The sequence below is a fragment of the Lactuca sativa genome, chromosome 4 (genome assembly GCF_002870075.4).
Source record: "Lactuca sativa cultivar Salinas chromosome 4, Lsat_Salinas_v11, whole genome shotgun sequence".
NCBI classification, from domain to species: Eukaryota; Viridiplantae; Streptophyta; class Magnoliopsida; order Asterales; family Asteraceae; genus Lactuca; species Lactuca sativa.
In genome coordinates, this window is record NC_056626.2 from 286495970 (window position 1) to 286508015 (window position 12046).

The window sequence follows — 12046 nt, forward strand, 5'->3', positions numbered from 1 at the left end:
ACACCCCTATGGTATTTTAGATTTAGGTTCTGTTATAATGTTCTCATTGTGGTAATGTTGGTAAGTTTTTAGACTTGTTTCCATATCACAACCATTCTTGGGCATGTGCTAATCACTCCTTGGAACAACATAGTTTATCAGGCTATACCACTCCGAAGACTGACCATACATCCCCGAGCTTACCTGTGATATTCAACAATCGTAATACTTTTGTTCTTGTCATTGTAACATTGATTTTAGTATGAATGCAGGCACATATACTTTGTTAAATATTTTATTATTTAAAAGTATATTCTCTTAGACAGAGTGTTTTAATCCCATGTATTTATAGTTAGTATATCTTTTATGGGTTGATACACTTAATTCACTATAAACAATGCTCTGATACCAATCTGTCACACCCCAAAACCACGAACGGCGGAAACGTTCAGGGGTGGAGGACATCATGTACAGTATCACAATAGTGCAATATAATAAACAAGCAACAACATCATCCATTGCATTATAAGTAGAGTTTTAATACATGTGTGTTCTTTCATAATGTACAACAATAAAATGAATAATCAAAATAAGGCGAGTCTTGTCTGTGCTCCATCTTCTCAAAAGCCTGACCATCGCACCTGTCTAACTGATGACCTGAGAATACAAGTTATTTTGAAAGAGAGTATCAGCTTTAAAGCTGGTGAATTCATAAGTAATTAAGTTTGGTTGTCTTGCTTATGAAAATCTATTATGAAGGTCGTGTAAACCTTTAAATGAAAATGTTGATGTAAGTATGAAAAACCCTAGAAAATCCCTTATTTTCTATTAGTTTGAGATGTAGTCTTCTACCAAGACCCGAATGTTTTGTTATGATAATGTAGTCTTCTACCAAGACCCGAATGTTTTGTTATGTAAAATGATAGTTTTTCCTTTCTATTGACTAGTACTAAATGTGCTTAGTCTAACTCATCATTTATGTGAATATATCACAAAATAAAGTAAGATAGGAAAAATATAATCATGTAAGTGTTATTATCTTGGGTTACAAGGACAAACACGACATCGCCGAAGCAAAAGATAGACCCTATAAACATCCGAAGAGTGTCCCATCATCCTCTGTAGCGGCAGCAGGGTGGAGGGAGGGTTAGTCCCGATATCGATCTCCTAATACCGATCGTTAACCTAATGATCCTCCAAAGATTCACATCTCATCCACTGTTGCAACAGTTGGACAGAGGGATGGTTAGTCCCATCACTGACTACTAAATAAGTAACAACCTTAGACATCCGTAGACATTCATCGACCACTGGTGCTAATCAGTGGGGGTCGGAATGGTTAGTCCCGCCGAAATATCCCATTGAACCGGGATAGGAAAGATAATTTACACAGAAAGTACTAATAAATCATCCTCGTAGTTCTAAGTACAAGTATCCAGGTAAGTAAATACAGGGAAATGCACCTATGTAGAAGTGTTCCTGTATGGTATTCATGTAAGTGTGTTCATGTAACAGGTAAGTATATGTAAACATATTCATGTATCATGTAATCCTAAGTAAGTGTACTCATGTATCACGTAAGGTATTGTATAGACTCATGAATGAACTGACTCTTGTGTGATTCCTTGTAGTAGTAATAATGTTTGATATCTTCTAACTATCCCTATGATGGTTAACTGAAAGGTAATTGGTTGTTTACGTAGGTTTATGCACTCTTGCTACCTAAGAGTATTGGAAACTAAATGAAGGGTGAAAACTATAATCTCTAACATATATATGAACATATGCACATAAGTATAGTTTGATTCAAGAAGGTAAAATAATGGTTTTGCAAGATATCTAGGAGTTTTGAACAATAATTAAGAATGACTTGATGTCATTTTAATAAACATTTCAAAACTAATACTTTTGTTATCAAGGTATTTTAAGAAAGAAAACCACTTCATGTGTCACCTTTTGAAATATGTGAAATCTACTGAGTGAAAACATAGTTATAAAATACATAAGATTGATTTAATAACATATTGTTTTCTACTTGTATTCCCCCCCCCCCCATTAAAACGTTTAAAATCCTTTAAAACATTGATTAAGGGGTATGAACTCACCTGTAGTTGATAGTTTAGATGAACTGGACGGTGTAGGATTGTTAGGCGTCAAGTGAGGTCTTGTACACACACTACGATCCTAATGAACATATAATCACACATATATGCACTCAATTAGTCTTAAGTTACTAATTGATAAAGCTAAGAATCCCTAGAACATATTAAACACTTTGTATAAGTGTTATAAGCCCTAAGGGTTGCATCTAAGCTATTGTGGGACAAGGTACATGGGTTTAGGGTTCCAAAGGACCCCATATATGAGTTTACTCCTCATATACCAACACACATGGAGTTTATGGTTGTAAACTCTTGAGTTTACGGCCGTAAACTCCCAACCATGGGTGTATTGTGTGTTTTGAAGTTCCAAATGACTCCTAGAATTATTCGAACTTGGTGGTTAAATTCTTGGAAGGGTTTGAGGCATAGAAACACTCCATTTAGGAGTTTACGGCCCTAAGGCCATTTCCCTTAGAGTTTGCGGCCGTAAAATATTAAGTATGGGTGTTTTTGATGCTTTCAAGTCTCTTGCACATGTGGTATAGGTTCTAGACTTTTATTCCAAGCATATGAAGGCATTAGGCACACTTTGGTGCCCTTTTTTCATGTTTACTGTCACACCCCAAACCCGGAACGGTGGAAACATTCTTGGGTGGATGACGTCATGTCAAGTATCACAACACATGCATTATAGTAATCAAAGTACAACAAAACATTGCATTAATATTAATAGTTTTACACGGTTACATTAATACATCAATTCAAAGTAATACATGTAATAGAATAGGTACAACATGAGACTAGGCTATCTTCATCAACAGCTCCGAGATGTACCTGTCTAATGCTAACCTGAGAATACAAGTTATTTGAAAAGCGAGTATCAGCATTTTTACAAATGCTGGTGAGTTCATAAGTATTTAGTGACATTTCATTCAAATAACTTTATAAAGTAATAGTTTAAGTGTTTACAGTGTATTAGAGTTCTTTCCAGAAAATCCTATATTTTCTTTAATCAAAGCAGCCTTCTACCAAGACTGGTCAGTGTTATGTGGTAAAAAGTGGTTTTCCCTTAATTGCTATCATTATCAAAATACTGAATTTGATTATTAAAGAAAGCAAGAGACAACAGGGAAATAACATATGCCTCAGCAGTGAGGACTGCTGACTAAGGCAAAGGAATCATAGACTCCAGGAGAGTATCGAACGAATGACACGCCTGGTTCAGTCTAACAAATAGAGACACAGAACCCAGAAGGTACCAAATGAAAGGTACAGCTGGTAAGGTCCAAAACAGTGAATACAGACCGCAGACAATATCAGAGCCAGGTCTAAAACAGTGAACACAGTGAATATAGACCATAGACAATATAAAATGAAAGATATGTCTAGTAAGGTCTAAAATAGTGAATACAGTGGATACTGTGAATACAGTGAATACAGACCCCAGACAGCATTAAATGAAAGATACGTCTTGTAAGGTCAAAACAGTGTGACTCTGGAATTGAATTACCAGCATACAGTGTAAATTGCTGGCGAAATACCGTTACCTTAAAGCCAATGAATTATAAGGTAACCCGGGATACTCGTAACCATACTGACTAGAGTACCAGACGCCCTACAAGCGTCTAAAATGTGACATTTGTCACCCGTTGGCTTGGTAGGCCGGGACTGTAGCTAGCAGTCTGGGTGCGGGGTTGTCAATCACGTATAGATCTATACACACAATGTCCGCTCTCCCTACAGGAGACTCTGGTTACCAACTAGACTACGGAGAAGGCCGTGTCCTAAAGATGCATCCCAAATAGTGGATTGAGACTTCCAACTAGTGGGTTTCTAATGTAAGTGCCAAACTAGAGGTAGAGACTCTTAACTGAATTGACTTAAGTAAACCCGTATGTCTATGCTTGTGTACATAATATATAAGTAATGAATCAAACGACCTTCGGATGGACATCCGATCCCACCAGACCACATCTCAACGAAGAAAAGGAAATAGGGCAGACAAGCCTTCCTAAGTCCTTCAATCATTATTTATATGCATATATACAAGCATAGACATACATCTAACTATACTTGAGTGTGTATTAAGTGAAATCATATCGTGAAGTATAAGTGTACAGTGTGGAATAATCGACTTGTGAAGTATAAGCGTACAGTGAAATATCCGAGTCGTGAAGTATAAGCGTTTAGTAGAATATCCGAGTCGTGAAGTATAAGCGTACAAAGTGAGATAATTGAATCGTGAAGTATAAGTGTACCAAGTATAAGTGTATCACGAAATGGAAACGACAACTGGTGAAGTAAAAGCGTCTATCAAGTATAAGTGAAATAGAGACAATAATAGGTATAAACGCATCACAAAGTGAAGGCGTTATCGAGTAGGAGTTTAAAATACATGAAAGCGAAGCAGCAGTAACTAACAAGTAAAAGCATACGTCGTGAAAGTGAACTTTGATGAAAAACCTTTATACTCGGGAAAATCACAATTTGTATTCTTTTGTAAAAACGTGTTTGAAAACCTTTGGAAATCTTTCATAAATCAGTTTAGAATGAATTTAGACAAAACAGTATAAGTAAGAGTTTTGAAACAATTGAAAACCATTATAGTGTCCTACTCGGTAAAACAGTGTATAGTGGTAAAATCTTGTGCATGCGGGTTATCAATCACATGTGATTGATGTGATAACTGGCATGTTTAACTTGTATTCCCCCTATAAAACATGTAAAAACATTTAAAAGGTTCATTCAGGGGTATGAACTCACCTGGTGTAAGTAGGTCCGACGAAGGTGCCGTTTGGGCGTTCGATGTCACGCAAGGACTCGAACACACACAATGACCTATTTAACATATGATAACATATGTTCACATATAATTAGTATATTTAATACTAATTAAACAAATATACGCACTCAAAGGAGCGGAAAACACTTTAGATAAGTGTTTGGGTGTCCCGGGTAGCATCTAAAGGTGTGTATGGCTTAGGAATGGAGTTTACTCTCCGAGAGTAAACCCTTAACACTTAGTTTACGGACCAGGGACTACTCCCCATGATTTTACGGCCGTAAACTCATGGTGAGGGTGTCCTAGGGTGTTTTAAGGCTTCTACTTGCTCATGGAATTATCCTAAGTCCAAAACCATAAAGTGTGAATGAGTTTAAGCATGAAATGGCCCCTTTGAGGAGTTTACGACCATAAGCAAGGGAGCTTATGGCCGTAAGCTCCTATACCCTCTTTCTTTTGGTGTTTTAAGGGCTTAAGTGGTAGTGGGTAAATTCCTAAGCATTTTTCCAAGTCAAATGGGGAGTTTAGGGCACCAAATAACCCCTTTGTGGGAGTTTATGGCCCAGGTACCCTTCCATGAGGGGTTACGGCCGTAAAATCCTTATGGAGTTGTTTTAATTGCATTTAAGGTCCCTAGCTTGTTGTTGGTCAATTCTAGAATTTAATCTAAGGCCATTGGTGTGTTTAAGGGCGTTTTTAACACACAAAAATGAGTTTACTCCCCATGAAGAGGAGTTTACGGCCTAAGCATGTTCTTGGGCAGTAAACTCTTGTTTACTCTTCCAAATGCTAGTTCAAGGTGTTCTAAGTCCGATTCCATAAGCCAACAAGTCATATCTAAACCTTAGGGACAATTTGGAGGGGTTTTGGGGCTTAAAAACCCCATTAATTGGTGTTCACGTCCCAAGAGTGTTCTTGGGCCATAAACTCATGATGTTGTCCCTATTTTATGTTTTAAACTTGAATTTGTACGCTAGATAAGTTATACAACGAGTTAGGATAGTTTACCTACTCGTTTGGGGCTCGAAACAGACGATTTTTGGCTCGAATTTAAGTTGTAGAGAGAGAGAGAGAGGGGAGAGTGTAAAAAGTCTCCAATGGACTCCACTCACCCTTATATAGGGGTTGGAGTTGGGGCTCAGTGGGATTCTACCCGATACTGTCGTTATACGGAGCTTTTGGTCGCACCCGATTTAGTGGTCGTAATAATAAAAACTAACTTTTCCAACTAAATGGAAATGTGTATTTTGAGTTTTTATTTCTCTATCACGACTTAACGACATAAATAAATGAAACATTTATTTATTTGACGACCCCTTATTAACGGAATTTTTATAAACTGGAATATTCCGTTAACGGTAACGGGGAAATGTAACGGAACAACTTTGGTTGTCACATTTATGGACCAAGAACCATGTCTTGGCCGTAAACTCACTTTGGAAGGTGATTTTGATGTGTTTTTGGTCCTTGATTTAAGTGGGAACAATTCCTAGTAAATGTCCAATGCTTTAGCTGCCTTAAAAGCACCCTTTTGTGCATGATTTTTGGAGTTTACGGCCTAAGATACTCTTGGGCCGTGAACTCCCAAACTTGGGTGATTCTTGCTCGATTTCATGTCCCTAATACAATCATATACAAGTCCAAGGCAGTAGTATATCACGGGGGACAGTCTAGGCTCGGTTTCGGGAGTTTACCGCCCAAGAACACCTTGGGGAGTAAACTCCTAAATCTAATGATTTAGCTATCTAATCTATGTTATGAACACATTTAAAGCTTTCTAACACTACTAGAAAGAGTTACTCACGTTTTGGTATAAAAACTCGAAGATCTGTTGAGAGAGAAAATGGTTTTTCTCTAGTTGGAAATGCGAATAATGAATGAATTTGGTCCAGAATTCTATTTATAGTCCTGAGATATTTTTGGCAGAAAATATTTTTATTCCTGAAATGATTTCTCATATAACAGAGTGTCGGAATAACAGTGTTGCACAAAACCCTAGTGCAACCACTCTCCTGATATCTCCTTAAGGGTAAATCCTGAAAAACTGCCAAACTTATACCCGAAGTCTGGAATTTCACTGAAACTGTTCTAACCTCTATTGGCTTGATATGGTTTGTTTAGAATGGAAATTTTGGGTTGTCACACCTCCCTTGCATAATTGCTGCATCCGGTCGGCATTAATAAATTTAGTCCAGGCTTATCAGTCAAAGGATCATCGAAAGGGGGATTCGCCGACATTAATACACCCAGATGCAGGTTTTAAGGCACAAATCTTCGCCACCCATTTTCTACACAACCTCCAACAAACACCTTTGATGGTGTTTTGTAACAAACACCCAGAATTCTATTTATAGTCCTGAGATATTTTTGGCAGAAAATATTTTTATTCCTGAAATGATTTCTCATATAACAGAGTGTCGGAATAACAGTGTTGCACAAAACCCTAGTGCAACCACTCTCCTGATATCTCCTTAAGGGTAAGTCCTGAAAAACTGCCAAACTTATACCCGAAGTCTGGAATTTCACTGAAACTGTTCTAACCTCTATTGGCTTGATATGGTTTGTTTAGAATGGAAATTTCGGGTTGTCACACCTCCCTTGCATAATTGCTGCATCCGGTCGGCATTAATAAATTTAGTCCAGGCTTATCAGTCAAAGGATCATCGAAAGGGGGATTCGCCGACATTAATACACCCAGATGCAGGTTTTAGGGTACAAATCTCCGCCACCCATTTTCTGCACAACCTCCGACGAACACCTTTGATCGTGTTTTGTAACAAACACCCATTTTAAAGGGAGAATGAGATGAGAGAGGGACAATAATAAGGTGAAAAAGATTAGAGAGGGAGTTTTGGGTGTCGGAAATACATATGCGCACTGGTGGCTGAGGAGGGGGTGGCTGAGATGAAATACATCGATGAAGGTGGAGTTACAATTCCCGAAGTGTTGGTACCACCATGGTGGTTGTCTTGTGATGTTTCTCTAGTAAGGGAAGAAGACGATAAATGGTTTTAGTGTGTGTGTGTGTGTGAGAGAGAGAGAGAGAGGGGTCCATATTTGAATTTAATAAAATATTAAATTAAATACCAAAAAGCCTTAAAAAGTATCAGAAGGACAATTTAGTATTTTCAGTTTTTCGAGAGACCAAAAACGCAACGAAATTAGCTCAAAATGACCATGAAACCAAATAAGTCGAGGTTTGGATTAAACCTCAGAAAAAATACATACCACAAGAACCATTTTTTTTTTTGCAAATTTGTCTATTTTTTTTAAATGTTATGTTTAATTTAGAATTTATTAACATAACATGTTTAATAAATTTATATTTGTTTTTTATATTTATTTGAAAAACAAAAAAATAATAATGACATAGAAAATAAGGATAAGGGTGTTATAACATGTTATAATATATTGTTAATTTCTTCGATTTATATTATAACACCATGATAAAATGACATGTAAGGTGACACGTTTTAACGTCGTGTTATAGAATATTACTCACACCAACTAGCCTAACCTCAAATTAAGCTATGCCTACAAGATTGTTATCTCGGTGGGTGAGTTGGTTATCTTTGCTGCAAAGTAAGTTGGTAATGTGGTTCACATTTTGTAATCTCCTTCCTGTATTGTTTTTTTTTTCCCTAGTCTTTTCCTTTTTTAAGCTTTGGCTTTTTAATATTATCCGGCCGATTCCAAAACAAAAAAAAAAAAGCAAAATAATTTATTGTAATATAGAATATTTCATTTTCTTCCAAAAGTGACGTAAAAAATATGAAGCGTCGTGACGAGGGGAAAAGATGTACATGTGATTAATTTAAAAAGCTTAACATATAGTGGAGTAGTCAAGGCAGCCCTTAATTAAATTTGATTAATTTCTTAATTAACCTATGCAAATTAAAGCCTTTAAAATTCAAACTTTGAAGGTCAAATTGCCGTCTTTAATCACCACCGCATACATCAAAATAACTTTTTCTCCACCAAATTTACAACACCCTACCCTTACACTTCCTAAAATATAAATGCATCACTTCCTCAGCTTCTGTCTCACACTCAACTCTAGCTTTTCTCTCTCAAGTCTCACTTGTCTTTTGAGCTTGGAAACACAAAAAATCCTGATAAGGTGATAAGGGATTATGGATAGACTTACAAAATGCCCAGCAAACTATGTGCCTCTCACCCCTCTTACTTTTATCAAGAGAGCTGCCATAGTTTACACCAACCGGACCTCTGTTATCTACGCTGGAGTCCGCTTTACTTGGCGCCAAACCTACCAACGCTGCTGCCGTCTCGCGTCCTCCCTCCGATCCCTCAACATTGTCAAGAACGATGTTGTAAGTTGTCATCCTTCTTCTCTTGTAACGATCTTAAATTGTTTATAATCACAAGGTTTTACCAGATCGATCTTTGTTTAATATGGATTCTTGGACAGATATCAGTGTTGGCACCAAATGTACCTGCGTTATATGAGATGCATTTTGCAGTGCCGATGGCTGGAGCTGTACTTAACGCAATCAACACAAGGCTAGATGCCAAAAATATAGCCACTATTCTTCACCACTCCGAAGCGAAGGTCTTCTTTGTAGACTACCAGTACGTTCCGTTGGCTTCGGAGGCCCTCCGTTTGCTGGTGGCGGATTTAGAACACACGTCTGCAGCCAATTACGGAATGCCATTGGTGATCGTGATTGATGACATTCACAAACCCATGGGCGTCCGTCTTGGAAAGCTGGAGTACGAGCAACTAATCCACCATGGTGACCCCAGGTACTTCGGTGAAGAAGTCGAGAATGAATGGGACTCGATCGCGTTGAACTACACATCTGGGACGACTTCAGCACCAAAGGGGGTGGTTTATAGCCACCGTGGTGCTTTTTTGAGCACGATGAGTTTGATTCAAGGTTGGGAGATGAGTACTGAACCGGTTTACATGTGGTCGCTTCCCATGTTTCACTGCAATGGCTGGACTTTCACATGGGGGGTGGCTGCAAGAGGCGGAACCAACGTCTGCATACGCAACACCTCCGCCGGCGAAATGTACCAAGCTATCTCCCAGCACAAAGTTACACATATGTGCTGTGCACCTATAGTCTTTAACATTCTTCTCGAAGCAAAGCCTAATGAGCGTCGTGAAATAACCTCCAAGGTCAACATACTCACCGGAGGGGCGCCTCCGCCTCCTTCCCTCTTGGAGAAGATGGAGAATCTTGGATTCAATGTCATGCATGCCTACGGCCTTACGGAGGCCACCGGACCTGCACTCGTCTGTGAGTGGCAGACGAAGTGGAATCACCTTTCTCAAGACCACCAAGCGAAATTGAAGTCCCGTCAAGGTGTCGGGATTCTAACACTTTCCGACTTCGATGTGAAGATCAAGGAAACAATGGAGAGTGTTCCAAGCGACGGGAAGACAATGGGAGAGATCGTTCTCCGAGGAAGCAGCATCATGAAAGGGTACTTAAAAGACGAAAAGGAGACTGAGAAAGCTTTCCACAAAGGATGGTTTTTCACGGGGGACGTTGGGGTTATTCATCCCGATGGGTATCTAGAAATCAAAGACCGGTCAAAAGACGTGATCATTTCCGGTGGAGAAAACATTAGCAGCGTAGAACTCGAGTCTGTTCTATTCAAACACCCAAGCATACTTGAAGCTGCGGTTGTTGCAATGCCCCATCCAAGATGGGGAGAAAGCCCTTGCGCTTTTCTTGTCTTGAAAACGACAACAGAAAACGTAACAGAAGATGACATCTTAAAACACTGCCGGAAAAATATGCCGAAGTTTATGGTCCCAAAGAAGGTGGAATTCTTAAAAGAGTTGCCAAAAACAGGAACTGGTAAAATCCAAAAGGTGGAGCTTAGAAAAATTGCAGCCTCATTTGTGATTTCTACAAAAACAAACAAGTCGTCGATAAATAAAGTCCACAGGGATCAAACTTGGTACCATCAAGATGAAGAAAAAGTTCTTGCGATGTCTCGTCTTTAAATTCTAGTTTCACGTCAACAAAAAAAATTGACGGCATTAAGAACTATATAAATATTATTAAAAGATAGATTTCTATTTAGACATGCAATTTGGAAAATAAATTACAATGATGATTTTTTCTATTTTGTTTTTTTTTTCCCGGTTTAAAAACATAAAAACATAAGATATTTAATTGTCGGTTGAAATTGGTAAAAGGGCCTACGTCAAAAATTTCATATATACAATCCAAGTATACAAACATCTATATAGCTTAAATATTTACCGATATATGTTTTTTTTAATATAACAATTATGTGGTTATTAAATTTGATATAATAATTCGTATACTAAATTGATATAATATATTGATTAATTTAAATTATATGATAATATATACATCTGTTAAAATCACATAATCGCAATATTTTGAATGGCTTCTACCAGTGGGTTATTCATGAATAAAATTAAATATAATATATAGTTTTATGTTATTTATAGTTGATATTGTTAATTTTTTTTTTTAAAAATTTATTTGCTTAACGTTTTAATTTCTGTCGTTGTAATTATTTAAAACATCAAACAATTTTTTTTATTTTAAAGGTAACAATATAATCATTTATATAGAGTTATTTTTAACTATTATTATTGTAAGTTATTTTAAGCTGTTTATTTGAAAACTTTTAACAATTATAAGACTATCTTTAGAAAATATCTTAGTTAAATTGATACTACAATTTAGTTTGTGCATTTAGCACTATAATTTTTCATTTTTAACTATTCACAAAATATTCTTTAAGCTTTTAAGTGGAACTGAAATTTATATTGAAGTTGACTTTGTAATGTTATATTTAAATTAACAATTTAAGTATTTTGTCAAACTGTTCAAAAGTTGTAGCTTTAAATTGAGAATGATTTACATAAATAAATTAAGTATAATATATTTAAAGTTAAAAGACAAAACTTTCTAAGTAGAAGTAAAAATATTATTTTAATATTGAAATTTAGTTTTTTTATGATTACACTTTAGGTTTGATACTTATTTAACCTTATTAGCCAACTTATAATCATTATTAGAAAGACACTAAAATTTATCACTTTTAACTATTTACAAAATATTCTTTAGGTTGTTTAAGTTGAACTAAAATTTATATTTAAGTTTGATCTTGTAAGGTTATATTTAAAATAATAATTTAAGTGTTTTATACAAATTGTTCAAAAGTTGTA

At 36.6% G+C, this 12046-nt stretch overlaps 1 protein-coding gene across 1 annotated transcript; it reads left to right on the plus strand.

Annotated features, from left to right (window-relative positions):
• Positions 1-8792: 8792 nt before the first annotated feature.
• On the plus strand, positions 8793-11023 carry LOC111908610 (trans-cinnamate:CoA ligase, peroxisomal). Its single transcript, XM_023904431.3, has 2 exons — positions 8793-9194; positions 9293-11023. Exons 1-2 carry the CDS (start codon positions 8997-8999, stop codon positions 10841-10843), a joined length of 1749 nt encoding a protein of 582 aa, XP_023760199.1. The 5' UTR covers positions 8793-8996; the 3' UTR covers positions 10844-11023.
• Positions 11024-12046: the final 1023 nt, after the last annotated feature.

Coding starts and splice junctions, on each gene's coding strand:
- LOC111908610 (XM_023904431.3), top strand. CDS start 8,997: ATGGATAGACTTACAAAATGCCCAGCAAACTATGTGCCTCTCACCCCT. Junction 9,195..9,292: donor ACATTGTCAAGAACGATGTT/GTAAGTTGTCAT, acceptor ATTCTTGGACAG/ATATCAGTGTTGGCACCAAA.